Source organism: Balaenoptera musculus, chromosome 13 (assembly GCF_009873245.2).
Source record: "Balaenoptera musculus isolate JJ_BM4_2016_0621 chromosome 13, mBalMus1.pri.v3, whole genome shotgun sequence".
Lineage (NCBI taxonomy): Eukaryota > Metazoa > Chordata > Mammalia > Artiodactyla > Balaenopteridae > Balaenoptera > Balaenoptera musculus.
In genome coordinates, this window is record NC_045797.1 from 36,044,826 (window position 1) to 36,063,126 (window position 18,301).

An 18,301-nucleotide genomic window follows, 5' to 3' on the forward strand; every position below is an offset into this window, starting at 1 on the left:
TGGATATATAGACACAGGCTCACTCCCAGACTACTTTTTCACATTCCAAGTATATCCCCTGGTAGAATAATACCTTAAAAGAGAAAAACAACAAAAGCCAATAAAAATTTCATCAATCTATACAGATACTTTTAGGAATACTTTAAAAATTGTTCCCTTTATAGAATTTTAATAGGAAATGAATTATGAAAATATTATGCTTTTGAAAAGAATAGATCAAGGAGTATTGATAAATTGCAGAAATCTTTGAAATTCAAATGAAACAATTTTCTCATGCTAAATGTTTAAAGTGACTAAAGTAATGGAAATTTTTTTTTTTTTGGTAAGTTGCAGAATCAGCTTTATTACATTTACATTTTGTCTCCTCATTCTGCTCTGTTCTTAGAAAAGGAATGGAAGACAGGATTCCAAGACAGGATTCAAACTCACTGTATGATTGACAGCACCCGTTTTATCTCGCTAGCTTTAAAGAGGGGATGCTACAACCAGGATTAGAGAAATTTTTGTCCTATTGTAGTACTGCTACCCAAAGTGCTGGTCTGCGATGAGATAACGAGTTTGCTCTAGAACGTAAATCATTTCACTGCTTCCTTCATTAAGAAAGTCTTTCTATGAAAAAGCAATACCATGGGCTTAGTGATGTAGTTGATTTAATTTCCAGCAGAGTTCCTCATTTCATCATGGACCTGTTAAACAGTTCACAAACTGGCAGCAGCATATAAACTGCATTCTGAGTACCGCTGTCCTACAGGAGTTACTTTTTCTCCATTTTCTGAAGATTGAGTCTACTTTAGCTTGTGATGTACCTAAGTACCTTCACCCCCATATTGCTTTTTAGGTAAATAAATGAACAGCTGTTGAAGGTAAAAAGAACAACAGCAAAAGAGTATAAATGCAACAGATTTAAACTACAGAAGAATGTCTTGTTTGTAATCTATTATATATTATAATAGATTATTGAAGGAGACGTATTGAAGATATGCATGATCCTGCATGGTTTTAATGAGACAGGCTTGGTGACCAAATAATCCTCTAATTTTATGAGTCCTAAATGTTGAAAGCCCATTAACCCTTTAACACTACAAATTCTCCTGAGATGTTCAGAGATAATTCTTAAAGTTTGAGCTATAGGTTGAAGAATCTAGAAGTAAAAAAGTGGGGGAGAAATGGAAAAATAATATAGCCAAAAAAGGCATATGCAGTTATGAAGGAAGAAAAGACAACTCAAGTTTTAGAAGTCCATATTTGAAATTAGAAAGCATTCTTAATACATGTTACTCCAGGAATTAATTTTGGTAGTATTACAAATAAGATATATATGAACTAATTGTTTCAGTCAACTGTTTAAGAGGAAACCACATTGGAAATAAACTGAGTTTTACAAATTGATAAAAGAATAATTATTGAAATGTGAAATTAACAGCCTAAAAAAAAAGATCCAGGTGAATTCTAGTACTCTCTGTAATTTGTGGCTGGATCACCAATCTGTCTTTCATGAATTCTCTAACGTTTTGAGGCAGCATGGTACGGTAGAAAGAACTTCAGTTTTTGAGTTAGACAAACCTGGGTTCAAATTTCAGTTTTCCTACTAACTAATCATATGACTTTATTCAAGTTATTTAATGTTTCTGAGCCTCATTGTCCTCATCTGTAAAATAAAATAATAATAATACCTGTATTCCAAGATTGTTAAAATTAGAAGATGGTGTATATAAAATACCAGTGCCTGGTACATAGAAAGTCAGTAAATGGTAACTATAATCATCTTTCAGTCAGATAAATGATACATGATATTGGTGATGGCAATGATGTGTGGAGGTTAAGGAAATCAATCATTCTCTCTCAGATCTTGGAACTTCTAAAACTAGATTATAATCTGAGATGACTGTGGGCTACTTTTACTTTCTAGAAAGTAGTTGGTGTTTGGAGGGCAGTAATGGCAGGAGCAGAGGAAGAAGGTAAATCACCTTCTATGCTTTTGTCTTACATTTATTAACTTTGGGCTCTACCTTTCATCTCCCTTCTATTTTGTATGCCTAGTATCAAGCATCACATTATCAAACAGTTCACACAATGGGATTTAAAATACATGTAGAAATATTGTATCATTTTCAGAAAGTATTTGGATAGTTAAGGTATACTTATAATATGCTGTGATTTTTTTTTTCTTTTCCTTTCCTCTTAAGCTGAGCCATTATCTGGATATTGTGGAAGTAAACATTGCTCACCAGATCTCTCTACGTTCAGAAGCATTTTTTCATGCAATGACCTCTCAACACGAATTGCAGGACTACCTCAAGAAAACTTCCCAGGCTGTAAAAATGCTTCGAGATAAAATTGCACAGATTGATAAAGTAATGTGTGAAGGATCACTACACATTTTAAGACTGGCACTTACCAGAAATAATTGTGTTAAAGTATACAATAAACTGAAATTAATGGCCACTGTACACCAGACTCAGCCTACAGTACAGGTGTTGTTATCTACTTCTGAATTTGTCGGAGCATTGGACTTAATAGCAACAACGCAAGAGGTTCTACAGCAGGAACTTCAGGGCATTCACAGCTTCCGGTATGTCCATTAAGTAAGCCATTAGAAATAATGTTAGAAATTTCTAAAGGATAAATTTTAGTGTGTAATATTAGCTGAAAATAAATGAATGTGTTTAGAGTTACAAGGGTATTTTTTTCTTCCAGATTGATCTGTTTAATAATGTTATCATTCTGATATTTTAGTCTTACTAAAACAAACAAAAATCATAAGGACCAATATTTACAGAGACATTTGGATAAAGAAGTAAAATTAAATTTTCTAGTAGATGAAATCAACGAAGGGCCAGTCATAGCTTTGAAAATTATATTTTGAAAATGTTGAAGTAGTTTTGTGTCAAGATAATAGATAAAGGTGGAAAAAGGAATACCAGTATAGCTGAAATTAAGTTCATTTTAAAAGCCATTGAATAAGTTTTAAATTAGGTAATTATTAAAATTCATTTCTCATTTGCAGTCTATCACATTGCAAAAAATTCCACACGATGATGGAAAAGACCCAATTTCTTCTAAGTTTTTATTTTGAAAATACCTTTAAGATTAGGGTTTTAGTTATTTTATGTGAGATCATGTCATATGTTTAATTTACAGATTACACCAATTGTAAGCCGTCAAAATTTCATTCAGTTAAGCAGGCTTTCAGTGTCCTTGTTGAAGTTCCTATCTGCTGGGAAACCTTATACTACTGAGTGACTACAAAGAAGTTTTATGGAAGACATGCTCTGTAACTTAATATATTCTGGAAAGGTTATCTTCAATATAAGTTTATTTTAATTGAATTATAAGTTCTTATTGACTAAGGATATGTAATTGGAATATTTATTTAGAAAGCACTTTTAAAAAGTTGGCCCAATTTTAATTATGCAAATGAATGATTGATTCATTTATTCAAGAAATGGTTATTGATTACATGACAGACACCAGGCAGAATACTGGGAATGTAGCCATGACAAAGCAGAGATGCTTTCTGCTCTGTTTCTACAATTTATTTGGTAGGAGGGAGACAAATTACTGGGTAGTTATTATACAGTACAGTACAGTATGATGATGAATGTACAGATTGCTATGGAGCCTAACCTTACGGGAAGAACCTTATCCAGACTTGGATGTTTACAGAAAATGTTTGGATCACAAACCTCTTTGAGAATCTATTGAAAGCTGTGGATGGACCTTCTTTCCATAAAAATATACCTGTACATAAAATTTTGCAATCAATTTTGGGTGGTTTGTAGTCCTTTGAAGCCTACTTTGGATTTCTCAGCATGGGAACCCAGGGTGACTAAATGATTTTTAGTTTCCCCTTTACCTCTGAAATTTTAAATATTTCTCTTTTTTGAATGTGTGTATGGCATATATTTTTAAAATAATATTAATTTTGTCAGTATTTTAGCAAAATGGACTTCTGTAATGACAGAAGCTGTGTTTTTTCTTGTCACCACTATATAATACGAACTTGATGAATATTGAGAGCTGATTCTGCAAAGTAGAGTGCTTTATCCTCTGAATAGAGCAATAGAAACAAAGATTAAATGCTTGCCTGCTAAACACAAATTCTGAAACTGTTCTCATTTTTACTCCAAAAGTCATGCCGTTTATTTTATTTCATTTTCCTGACTCATAAGTTTATGCCCAATAATACTGATGAAAAGTTTAGTTCTCCAAAGCTATCTGGAAAATATTTAAGAACAGGGTTGGATATTTATTCCCAGTAGATTATGATTTATCAGAAGGCAGAATGAAAATTTTATAATCTTGTAATTATCTTGAGCTCAAGAAAGAGTTTACCTTTATTTTCATCCTTACTTTTTTTGTTTGTACCTTAACTCAAAAGACAAAATATTCTTCATAAAAAAGTGTATATGGTTTTTTAAAAGACTTTCAAATATTCTGATTATCCATGTTTTACTCAAATATCTACTATTATTTTTTTAGAACCTGCACATTTGTAAAGAGTGTTTATTCTTCATATAAAATATAATATATATGAAAATATATTTGAACCTTGATACCTTGCAGGTTTCATATAGAAAAGATTCAGTTACCTTGAAATTCAGGGATATAATGTTGTTATTTGCTGTTTCTTACTGTAAAGGTTTATGTAGAAACTTCAGTTTTCACCACTGTTAATTTTTTTTCTTTATTACTTACTACCACCATTACTCTACTACTACCACCACTACAAAACCTAAGAACATTTTTTGAATACTTTGGTATTCTGTACCAGTGCTAAGAATATTGCATATATTATTTGATCCCCCTCCCCACTCCAAAAAAAACCCTCTATGAGATAGATAGTTTTATCCCATTTTAATAGATAAGGAAACTGGAGCATTGAAAATCTTAGATAACTTGCTCCAAGTCATACAGGAAGTTATAAAACAGTAGAGTCAAGATTCAACCCAGATCTCATCGGACCCAAGAGTTATGTATACTTTTTAATATATTTGATTGAGGTTTTGTAGGACCTCAAATAGATCACTCTGAACGTCAGTGCTAATTTTCTAGTGCAATAGATGTTAAACTGTGGGCAACTGAGTTAGAGGTTTGCTGAGCTAGGAATCTACCATAGTAATAGATTTTAGGTTAAAAATTAATGAAACTAGTTTTTCTAGTGGTACGCTGCCTTCTTCTTCTTTTTGAAAGAAAATGTGGAAAACATTCAGAGTTAATTATAGGTTCCAGCTTATTATGATTTCATTGATCAGAGGCCACCTTGGGATTCCACTTAAGGGATTTTTATTATTGGAAGTATTAAAAGGTATTTAACATCTTCTTTGCTCCTATATAATCTCCCATAATTTAGATCTTGAAAACATTATGATATGAAAACATCCACATTGTGTGCTCTGAGGTGAAGCCAAAACTACAGATTTTCTGCTATTTGATGAAACTAGTATTACTGTAGGGTTTATTGATATGTAAGTTTCTGTGATAAAAGCAACACAAAGGTCATTGTAGTGAACCCACAGCTTAGTAGAAGATCTGAATTCATGTACAAATTGAGGCATATTAAAGTAGAAAGTATTAGAATTGCTCCAATTTGTTTAGCTGGATATATGAGCCTATGTACTTTTTCAGAAAGTGATTTTTAGTTATTTGTCTGTCATTTCAGCAGATTTCTTTCACCACTGTAAAGTATTATATGTGATTATTAGGATACATACTTTTTTTTTTTTTTTTTTTTTAATTTCCTCCTCCTTTTAGCTACTTTTATTTTTATTTATTTATTTATTTTTGGCTGTGCTGGGTCTTCGGTTCGTGCGAGGGCTTTCTCTAGTTGCGGCAAGTGGGGGCCACTCTTCATCGCGGTGCGGGGACCGCTCTTCATCGCGGTGCGCGGGCCTTTCACTATCGCGGCCCCTCCCGTTGCGGGGCACAGGCTCCAGACGCGCAGGCTCAGTAGTTGTGGCTCACGGGCCCAGCCGCTCCGTGGCATGTGGGATCTTCCCAGACCAGGGCTCGAACCCGTGTCCCCTGCATTAGCAGGCAGATTCTCAACCACTGCGCCACCAGGGAAGCCCAGGATACATACTTTTAAAATGAACTGTTAGCAGATTTATCTATTAAATATTTTTGGTAAGGTTAATAATAATATACAGGCCAGTATAATTGCATCTATTGTTAAAGTAGTCAAAAATATTTTAAAAACAGAGCAAGGATGAATAGGTAAATCCTATAAAACACTAATTCTAGAAATTTTATTTAGGGATTTGCTTAGACAAATCTTTTTATATATGTTATCATATACCTATGAGTACATAATAAATACTATTTGATGTTAGTATTGAGATTCATATCTGCTCTTCTATATTATATTTGTCAGACTTTAGAATTACTTAAGATGTGTAAAAATGAAGCTACTCAGTTATTTTTGACAATATCTGAGGTTAAATAGAACCTCACATTTAAGTTATTAGGCTGAAATGATAGAGTTTTATTACTCTGATGCCCAAACATCAGTAGATACAGTCCTATGGACTTCCTACCATAATTCTTTGTTGGGATTTGCTGAAGACTATTTGTACCTGAAGGTAACACAGACTTGGGTATTAACCTCTAGTCTGCATTTAAAAGGAATTTTTGATCTTTATAAAAATCAATTAACTGAGAACAAAGCAATGTTAAACTTATGTGTGGATTCATATCCTACCCTATTACTGCTTTTTAAAACTTACTGAAAACTGAAACATACAAAAAAAATAGAGGAAATATTATGAAGAGAGTTATATGAAGCTGGATAAATTGCATATCACCTGTGGGTTATCAACTCATAGCCAACTTGGTTTTCTCTATATGCCTCCCCCTACTCCTGGATTATTTTGAAACAAATCCAAAACATCATTTCATTTCATCCATAAGTATTTCATTATGTATCTCTGAAAGATAAGGATCTTTAAAAACATAACTCGAATATCATTCATAGTTTCAAGTAGCTAGTCAGTGTTCAGATTTTCCTATTTCTCTCAAAATTCTTTTCACAGTGTATTTGTTGAAACAGGATCCAAATAACAACAACTGTGTATTACAATTGGTTGATATATTTCAAATGTCTTTTAAGATATAGTTCTCCATTCTTCTCATTTTCTCCCTTTCAAAATATTCATTGAAGAAATTGAGTTGTCTTTGTAGTGCTTCTCACAGTCTGGATTTTGCCAACTGCATCCCCATGTTTAGTGTGTTTTCCTTTTGCTTGTATTTTCTATAAACTGGTAGTTAGATTTAAAGCCTTGATCAGATTTAAGTTTTTCTTCTTGGTAAGAGTACCTAATAGGTGTATTTCAGCCAAGAGGCATATATCTGGTTGTCTCTCTTTTCATGAAATTAGCAGCCATTTGGTGATCATTGCCTAGATTTATCATCTCATTATGGGTTGAAAATCATGATATTCTAATTCTAAACTTCCTTATTCATTTATTAATGGAATATTTCTATAAAGCCATATTTCTCCATAACAATTATTTGATAATTTTGAAGGACATTTCTTACAAGGGTAGGCAAGATAAAGTCTAGGTTCTTTTCCTTTATTTAGCAGTTTTTAAAATAATGAATTGAAAAATGTAGCATCTTCCAAATGTTTTATAAGCACATGGATTTATATATATTTGAAGTATTAAGTTTTTTTTTTAATCGATGTTCATATTGTCCTATCTTTTGTAGGAACCTCCTCAAGTCCTTTTGATTCTATGAGTAGTCATTAATGGTTTTCTTCATGTTATGACAGGATATTCATATTATACATTTTCTGCTCCATATTTGTAAACTGCCATTTCTCTAAGGAGCCCTAGTTTCTTTTAGTAGGAAATGGTATTTAGAAATTACAATCTAGGTTTCAGAGGTGTTCCTTGCTACTGGATTGGTCATGATCTCTAGGCCTTTTTAGTGGGCAGAGCTAGAAAATAATTTTCCCTCTTTTTCTTAAGGTATATCCCTTGTGGTATGAATGGATAAATTACTGTGTTTTAAAGTCACTTGAAATAATTCCTCTTTGTGTAGATTTGCCTGTACTTTGATACATAGTTAAGTTCATTTGTTTCATTTGCTTTTGATATTCAAGGATTGCTGTTTTTAAATGTAATATTGTTTTACAACTATGTTAATTAGTTACATCGTTCCAAAGTCAAATCTATAAAACAAAAGATATTCAGAGAAATTTAACTTCTATCTTGGTTCTCCTCCTCTGTACCTACTCCTATAAGTCATTTAAAAAAGTTTTAGTTTATGTTTATTTATCCATCTCTCTGTCTGTCCCTCATCTTAGATAAGCATTAGCATACTGTACATACTTTTCTCCACCTTGCAGTTTTTACCTTACAGTATATACCCTGTAGATCATGCTACAGTATGCATTCTCAATGGTGGATATCACCCAACGGGGGGAAAAGTTTGTTCTTGAAGGGTGAAAAAAATTCTTGGATTTTACAATGGTTTGTGGCCCTCCAAAGGCCACAGTATATCTGTGATATTAAAACTTCATGGGGAGTGATTAGGAATAAAAATGTCTGAAAAGACTTTGTAGGGGAGTAGTAGTTGAGAAACTGCTCTGTAGCAGTATATAGTATATTAATTGGTATTCCTCGATTCTTTTAAAAGTGTATAGGGTCTGTTATGATATATTTAACTAGTCTTCTATTGGTCAGCATTTGGGTTGTTTCCATTCCTTTGCAATTACCAACAGTGCTGCAATGAATGTATGTTCTTTTGTCATTTACCAGTGTATCTTTGAGATGGATTCTGAGAAGTGAGATTCCTAGGTCAAAGGCTAATTGCCTATGTAATTTCGCAAGACACTGCCAAATTCCTTTTATGGCAGTGTTTCAGTTTGTAAGAGTGGCTATGTTATACATTAGTTTATTGTGAGATGTTGTCACCATTTATGAGAACCTTATTAGACTTCTAATTAGCTGTGAGAAATATAATTTTCATATTGCAAAAAGCAAATTTATGTTATTTCACTTATCAGATTTTTTCTAAAAGTATCACTGCACTACTTACCATATTGTTGTTGTTCATAAGGAAGAACAACGGATCTGTCTAAAAGGTCACATGCTTTAATTTTTTTTAATGTGCTGTATCTGGTCATAGTAAAGACAGTTGCTAACATTAAGGGCTTGTTTTTCAAGTAAATGTAGCATAAACTTTTAAAATGTTTTTATAATTAATTATAAATGTTTACACTTAAGATAAATTTCACTTAATTTTTGAAATGCCTTGGACCAACTAGATTACCTAGGTTTCTTCAACCCATTGTTTTTATGAAACTATTAGATTGTGTGGCAAAAATCCCTTTGGATATGACGGTATTCATCCTTAGTGCCCTTCAGAGCAGGGATTAACTACCTGGGACCATTCTTGTCACTTGGACAGTACTTGCTTTTTCTAAGGAAAAGTTTCCAGATCTCTTTAGTAATACTTGCCCTCACCACCCCCACAACTCTGCCAAAGTTAGAGTCCTGCTCACTTTCACCCTAGCCAGGATCTGCAGGTGCTGAAGAGGTGGACTAAAAAGAAACATCATACTTCATGAGAAGAAGTTCCATGGATAGATTATAGCTCAGTGACTTTAGATCTTCACTCGTGTGTTCTAATGACTTTAATGGCCTGAGGGATATTGCACAGTAACTCAAACTGATCCTGACAGAGGTTGAGCTGAGTCAGTCTCTGCTATAGTCCTTCAGATATTTATAGGTACCCAGAACAGGGCCTGGTGCATGCTAAGCGCTTGTATTTATTGCATACATGAATGGCTGGGGAGCTACTGACATTTATATTCAGTAAGTGGTTAATGAGGAAAGGACTTAGAATATCTGAATATTTTGTCTGTGAAAAGCAGACTAAAAAGCAGTCATGAAGTTTTCTAGAACCAAGTTTCCTATAGTATATTTAACTGTTTGGAGGTTAAAGATATACAGAGAAAAATAGAATTTGGGAGATGACGTGAAACTGTCACAGTTATTTTTGTTAAGTTAAAAGACTCCATTTTACTAAAACATCACCTTGTTGCACAAGTACTGTCAGCTAGAAAAGTTTTGCTGACGGGTTCCCTTGATCGTGGAGTAAATCTGGGTTTTTAATAAATGTAGGTAACATTTCCCTTTTCCTTTGTAGGCATTTGGGATCACAGCTTTGTGAATTAGAAAAACTGATAGATAAAATGATGATTGCAGAATTTTCTACTTATTCTCACAGTGACTTAAATAGACCATTGGAAGATGACTGTCAAATTTTAGAAGAGGTATGTCTTTTGAACTATAGAATGAAATTGATGTCATTGCTTAGTGTTATTTCCTAACAGCCTTAGTTTAGAACACATTCTCCTCAGGTTATAGTGAGCAAAATTATCTTCAATATCAAGCCTGTGATACCTATGAAATCTTTCACTAACTGTGTGACTCTAGGAAGCACATAATTGTTTATTATCCTGTGAAATTAGAGAATAAATAATTTTATAGCTTAATTAGAAATGGGAGTTAAAATGAAGTCTTTATATGGCTTACTACCCAAGTTCCAAATATAGATATAGGATGTAGATATAGGATGAATTAACTTATATCCATGTATATGCATATATTGGAGTGTGTCTTTTATAAAAAGTGATCATTATTATATGGTAACTTATCAGTCAGTCACATTCACTGAGCACCTATTATGAACATGTTTTATGCATATGCATATACAAATATATCATATTTGGTAACTTATCTAGTAACTTCTCAATGCTGATTATTGCCAAGAACTTGCAAAGAATCCAAAAAGCCCTGATAGCAGCCTAAGTAGTTAAAGAGATTTTTGTAAATGTTAGCAGTTAATGCTCCACAAATAATCCAGGTCATCATTCCAGTCTTCTAGACCACTAATTAGAAAGCACCAGGCTCATAGAGTATTTATTGGTCATCAGGGTTTGAGAAGAATACTTTCTAGCTACTTACTGAAACTAGACCAAAATATACTCATATTGTTTTGTCCCCAAACCAGCTTCATTTGATCCACTATAGTAGGTTAGGATTTACCAGTTTTAGAATAATGACTCCAAAAATCTGATGACAAGATTGCTATGGAAAGGGGTTTTTAAGGCTTTTAGAAAATACCATAAGGAGGATAGAGATTTGAGGGTCAAACAATAAAACCCTTGACGTTGATTATTTTTACCTCTAAGTGAGATTATTTTGTATTTGAATTTTGACATTGTATACCCTTCTTTTATTTTCACAGGAAAGACTAGTATCTCTTGTATTTGGACTTTTAAAACAAAGAAAACTTAACTTTTTAGAAATATATAGTGAAGAAATGATTATTACAGCAAAGAATATCATTAAACAGGTAATTATACTTTTTTATTTGATACATTTTGGTCTAGAATCTTTGTGAAGTTTATTTTTACATGATCCTGTAATAATACATGCAGTATCATAGTAATATTTTCTCATTTATTAAAAAATTTTAAATATAGAAAAATAGAAGAAAGAAAAACATAGCCCTACCAGTCAAAAAGATTATCACTTTAAGAATATTTCTAAGCATAAGTTGTTACTGGTGTTTTTCATTGGTGCTCTCATACTGTATATATAATTTTGAATTGTATATATATTTCCGTTTGAATCATAACATAAGTATTTGCTCATAAGCCTTCAGAAATATCACTTTTAATGGTTGTATAAAATTCCATCAACATTATGTTAGTTAAACCTGTTTAACCTTTCCTCTGTGTTAAATACTTAGGTCATTTTCATTTCGGTACTATAAAGAGCACTGTGACAAACATCTTTGGTATGCTTTGGTATAAAGTCTTGTTTGTTTGGTTTCTCATATTTAAGACTATTTTTCTTATAACTGTTTCCTGAAGTGGAACCATTGGTCAGAGAGTGAAAAGTATTTTTAAATTGTTTGATACATAGAGCTGAATTGCTTTTTTTCTAAAAAGATTTTACCAATAGTATATACTTTCACCAGCGTTTCTTCTTACTCTGATCTCTAAGAAATTATAATTGTAAACTAAAATCTATTTTTTTTTTAGTCTTCCCTGATTTTTTTCCCAAGCTAATTGGTATTTATTACAAGACAATTGGCATAAAGTGATAAAGTGGAATTGTCAGACATTTTACATCTGCATTACTTTTAGAAATTAAAAGAAAAAGCTTACCACCTACAATGCTATCAAAGTTTCAGTATTTGTCATCTACTCATTAGAAAGTAGATATACATTTTAAGGTTATTTCAGTTTTAAAGATGTGAAATTCAAGTTGCTGCTATATTTCATGAGATACAATTTTTTTCCATAAGCAGTTTTTTTTTTTTACATCTTTATTGGAGGACAATTGCTTTACAATGTTGTGTTAGTTTCCGCTGTACAACAAAGTAAATCAGCTATATGTATACACTTCCCTGATTTTTGTTTTGACTTTTTCTATTCAGATAAATCTCATTCTCTGAACTTTAGTTTTTCTGTATATGAAAAAGAACAATTTTGAATGAATTTCTTAGGCTTAATGGATCATCATTAGGTTGAATGTACATTTCATAGTTTTTAATGTTTAAATAAAACAAGCAAGAAAAAGGTTACAATCACCCCATCTTTTACCTCTTTCAAACACTGACTAAAACACCATATTTTAAAATTATCACTACCACTTCCAAAAATTGTTGATAACTAGCACTAAATATACATGTATATTATAGCTTAGCTATTCTACTTCTAGGTAGTTTACCCAACAGAAATTCATACCTAGGCTCACCAAAGACAGCACAAGCATTCCATGGCAGCATATTTGTAATAAAAAACCGGAAAAACTCAAATTTTATCATCAGTAAAAAAGATAAATAGAATTATAGCATATTTACATCATTGAATACTATACAGCAATGAGAATGAATAAACTACATGGAACAACATGGATATTCACATACATAAGGTGGAGCCAAAGAAACCAGACACGGAAGAGTACACACTGTATGATTCCACTTACGTAAAATTCAAACACGGGCAAAATTAATCTGTGGTGTTAGAAATCAGGATAGTAATGTCTTTTGGGATGAAGTAGTGACCAGGAGGGGAGCAGGAGGGGCTTACTGGTAATATTCAATTTCATAATCTGAGTTCTGGTTAAATAGGTGCACTCCATTTGTAAAAAATATATTGAGCTATAAACATAATTTGTACAGTTTTCTGTATGTATATTATACTTTTAAACAGTTTTCAAAAACTGCTGTGTTTTAATTCCTAGACTTCTAAAGTCTGAGCATTTATTTTTTAAAACCTTAAACTGTTGCACGTGTTGCAAGGAAGTGTGACCTCCAAAATGAATTTCTTTTGGAATTTTAGTATGGGGCTTATACCATGTCCTAAGTATTATAGTTCTATGGGGGCTTTGCGTGTGTGTGTGTGTGTGTTTGTGTGTGTTGTGTGTGTATTTGTGTGTGAACAGTTTTAAATAGTAGGAAATTGTGATTAATACAGTTCAAGCATACCCTGGAATAATTATTTAATAGGGTAAAGGTAATGCTGCAGTTTTTTAAACACCTTGAGGTGTAAGAGACAGGAGAAGTTTGGTCAAATAATTATAGTCATTGAGGCCCTTATTAATATACAAATTAACATGTAGTACTTACAGTTCTAAAGACGTTAATCAAATCTTTTTTCTTAAATTTTGCAGTGTGTGATTAATAAAGTTTCACAAATAGAAGACATAGACACAGATGTTGTTTTGAAGTAAGTATAAATATTAAGTTGGGGTTACCAGTCAGGGAAAAGATAACGCATTAGAATAATCTAAGGAGGATTTAGTTCAGGAATTATTTGCTAAGGTGTGGGCAGAGTGTAGGAAAATCACAAGTGATAGTGTAGTACCTTTAAGGGACAAAGAAAGAGAGCAGTTAATGGAATTCAGAAGGAGAAGAAGATGTAAGTAGCTGAAAAAAAAAAATCTTGTAGTAGTTTGAAGTGGTCTTCAGTGGAGGGAGGCAGTCATCCTGAGGTAACCCCTCAGGGATGGAGACGTACTATTAACACCTTTCCTCCTTTCAGTCTTTTGTAAGGGCTCCTCACTGGCCAAGCCCAGCAGGTCAGCCTCCCAGGGCAGAGAGAGGGTGGAGAGGATACAACGTCATATGGAGGGTGGAAATTGAAGAGGAATAGCAGTGTTAAATTTAAATTATTTAGCTATATAATTAAAACCCAGTTAGCTTTGAGAAGTTTGAGTACATGATTTTGAATTGTCCATGTCTGTAATTTTTTGTTTTCCCCTTGAAATAACTATTCTTATTTTAAGGAGAATAGTGATAAATATTTTATGACTATGAATTTCTTGTTCATATAGGTATCTAAACTTTATTAACTGGTCTAAGATATGAATAGTAATATGGACAACTGTAAAACTTCTCTGGGCCAAACTCATAGAATGAGGATTGTGGAGTTTTAATTTCCACACTATTACCTAGTGAAAGCTCAGTTTCAGAATTAGTTGAAGCAATCCTAATAATGCAGGGATCACTAGTAGTTGGAAAAATTAAGTTACTGGACCTTTGCTAAAAGCCCTATATACATGGAGAGTCAGTTATTTTTAATATTTTTCTTCCCTAGGGAATTTTCTCAACTTCGAGAACATCCTATATCGCAAGTGTATAGGAGTATCTTTTGAGAATAAAGTCCTAGGTGTAGCAGCATTAATTAAAAATTTGGAGTAATAAGTCATTGTAGTACTCTAAAATATCTTTATGGAATTCTATTTTTTATTAATTTTTAATCTTAAAGTTGATTGATGTCAGTTATAAAAATATTGGCTGTACTATTATGTATTGTAATATTTAGTATATATATAATATATATGTAGCTAATATAATATTGGCTAATACTTACATAGCACTGTGCATTGTTCTGAGTACTTCGTATTAACTCAGTTTATATTCACAGCTACCATATAAAGTAGGTTCTACCCATTTAAAATGAGAAAATTAGATCATGGAGGAGTTAAGTCATTTGTCCAGAGTCACACAACTAGTAAGTGGCAGGGCTGGAACTTGAACCAAGGCATTGTGGCTTAAGAGCCCATGCTCTTAGCCACCATGCCACATGATCCTTCATATATGGAAGAGTACTTTTTAGTTTGTAGTTAGAACAGTAGGTTATTAAGTTTATTAGGGGAGATGTTATGTTTCTATTTTTATTTTTATTTTTTTTAACATTTTTATTGGAGTATAATTGCTTTATAATGGTGTGTTAGTTTCTGTTTTATAACAAAGTGAATCAGTTATACATATACATATATCCCCGTATCTCTTCCCTCTTGCATCTCCCTCCCTCCCACCCTCCCTCTCCCACCCTTCCTCTCCCACCCTTCTAGCTGGTCACAAAGCACCGAGCTGATCTCCCTGTGCTATGCAACTGCTTCCCACTAGCTATCTATTTTACATTTGGTAGTGTGTATATGTCCATGCCACTCTCTCACTTTGTCCCAGCTTACCCTTCCCCCCTCCCTGTGTCCTCAAGTCCATTCTCTAGTAGGTCTGCGTCTTTATTCCTGTCTTGCCCCTTGGTTCTTCATGACCATTTTTTTTTTTTTTAGATTCCATATATATGTGTTAGCATACGGTATTTGTTTTTCTCTTTCTGACTTCACTCTGTATGACAGACTCTAGGTCCATTCACCTCACTACAAATAACTCAATTTCGTTTCCTTTTATGGCTAAGTAATATTCCATTGTATATATGTGCCACATCTTCTTTATCCATTCATCTGTCGATGGACACTTAGATTGCCTCCATGTCCTGGCTATTGTAAATAGAGCTGCAAGGAACATTGTGGTACATGACTCTTTTTGAATTATGGTTTTCTCAGGGTATATGCCCAGTAGTGGGATTGCTGGGTCATATGGTAGTTCTATTTTTAGATTTTTAAGGAACCTCCATACTGTTCTCCATAGTGGCTGTATCAATTTACATTCCCACCAACAGTGTATGAGGGTTCCCTTTTCTCCACACCCTGTCCAGCATTTATTGTTTGTAGATTTTTTCCTTCTTTTTTTTTTTCTTAATCAGTCATCAAATTTTATACACATCACTGTATACACGTCAATCCCAATCGCCCAATTCAGCACACCACCATCCCCACCCCACTGCAGTTTTCCCCCCTCGGTGTCCATACGTTTGTTTGTAGATTTTTTGATGATGGCCATTCTGACCGGTGTGAGATGGTATCACATTGTAGTTTTGATTTGCATTTCTCTAATGATTAATGAGGTTGAGCATTCTTTCATGTATTTGTTGGCAATCTGTATATCTTCTTTGGAGAAATGTCTCTTTAGGTCTTCTGCCCATTTTTGGATTGGGTTGTTTGTTTTTTTGATATTGAGCTGCATGAGCTGCTTGTAAATTTTGGAGATTAATCCTTTGTCAGTTGCTTCATTTGCCGATACTTTCTCCCATTCTGAGGGTTGTCTTTTCATCTTGTTTATGGTTTCCTTTGCTGTGCAAAAGCTTTTAAGTTTCATTAGGTCCCATTTGTTTATTTTTGTTTTTATTTCCATTTCTCTAGGAGGTGGGTCAAAAAGGATCTTGCTGTGATTTATGTCATAGAGTGTTCTTCCTATGTTTTCCTCTAAGAGTTTGATAGTGTCTGGCCTTACATTTAGGTCTTTAATCCATTTTGAGTTTATTTTTGTGTATGGTGTTAGGGAGTGTTCTAATTTCATTCTTTTACATGTAGCTGCCAGTTTTCCCAGCACCACTTATTGAAGAGGCTCGTTTATTAAGGGAGATGTTATGTTTCTATTTTTATTCCAGAATATATCTTTTCCATATTTAACCAAAATTAGTTTATTTTTCTATGCTTTTTCATCAAATGGTCACAAAGCATGTTCACATGGAATTACTACATGATAAGATTCATAAGTCAGTGTACTTGACTAGTCTTAGAGATGTTTAAACAAGGAGAAGTTGCTTAGTAATTGACATCTTCATCTCAATTTTACAGTTTTAGCTAGGTATCTAGATTAAATTGCGTTTTATTATTCTCTTGTTGCTAGTATTTAGTGTAGTTTCCTCCAATTTGTAGATAATACCATGTTGGCCTGAAGACAGTCATTATTTTTGTTTGAATTTTTTTTTCTAGGCTTGCAGATCAGATGAGAATGTTGAATTTTCTTCAGTGGTTTGATCTGCTAAAGGATATTTTCTCTAAGTTTACAATTTTCCTACAGAGAGTTAAGGTAAGCTTATGTGATTATCAGTTTGTCCAGAATATCCCTAAAGTTAAGTCATCTTTCTAGATATGAAAATTAGAATAAAACAAAATTTCTTTGTTTCTGAAATTTTTCGAAAGGGTTTTAAATTAGATTTGAAGTGATTCAGAGTATTTTGGTACCTTTTTATAATTTTGGACGATATGTTTTATTTTAAAAGAAATATGATGTTTACTTGGCATTAAATATTATACAATAATATTTCCTTTTGTGATTTTGTGATGCTTGAATCTCTGTAGATTATCTAGAATTACAATATTGTGAAACACTCAAAAATCTATCCCAAACCACTTAATTTTTCTAGGAATTTAATGTTGATATAATGGTATTTTTTAACATATGGTTCATATTTAAATTGCTCTACTAATGTTCTTTATTGCAGAGTTTTTTTTCATTTTTCAATCCGGAATCCATTCATGTATCATGCATTGCATTTAATTACTTTGTCCTTTTGGTCAAACAACTTAATTTTAATCCAGTCATTATAAGGAAAAGAACACATGCCACACAGCATTTTTCAGAAGAAAAAACGTCACAGACTCTAATACATGTTGGTTGGGATTACCAACATGTCATAACTGTGTTTTAATGAGACAGTCATTAGGAATTACTGAGTATAACAGGCTGTTTGTGAAATGTGATATTCTTTGAATTATCAGGTGTCAATATTGTATTTATGTCCTAGTTAACATCCCTGGCATCTCCTGAGTTTCATGTTAAAAATGATCTGGGGGACTTTGGTACTTATCTATGATATGACTTACTTATTGACTTTGACATGCTCTAAGTCACATACATAAGCTTTCCAGTCAGAGTGAGAAAAGTTTTATAAAATGTGATTCACTATACTTAATTCAGACTCCTACCAAATGTTGATCCTATCCATTGATAGAGATAGATAGCAAACGTTTATCTGTGGATTGCACAGTAACGAGGCCTTGTTTTCACTTTTTCTTATTTTCCTACCATGACCTTATCACACACATTTCTGGATATATAGAACTCCTACATTGCATAGTTA

General features: G+C 32.9%; 1 protein-coding gene across 7 annotated transcripts in view; it reads left to right on the top strand.

The window, feature by feature from the left end:
• VPS54 (VPS54 subunit of GARP complex) overlaps positions 1-18,301 on the top strand; it is a 141,706-nt gene that overhangs the window by 86,388 nt on the left and 37,017 nt on the right. For all 7 annotated transcript variants that reach the window (XR_005022379.1, XM_036872930.1, XM_036872929.1 and 4 more), the window contains 5 exons: positions 2,187-2,572; positions 10,156-10,282; positions 11,260-11,367; positions 13,698-13,753; positions 17,151-17,247. Coding sequence is in view for 6 of the 7 variants with exons in the window: in XM_036872930.1 (XP_036728825.1) it covers positions 2,187-2,572; positions 10,156-10,282; positions 11,260-11,367; positions 13,698-13,753; positions 17,151-17,247 (774 nt within the window). In the remaining variant the exon portion in view is untranslated. The remainder of the gene's footprint in view (positions 1-2,186; positions 2,573-10,155; positions 10,283-11,259; positions 11,368-13,697; positions 13,754-17,150; positions 17,248-18,301) is intronic.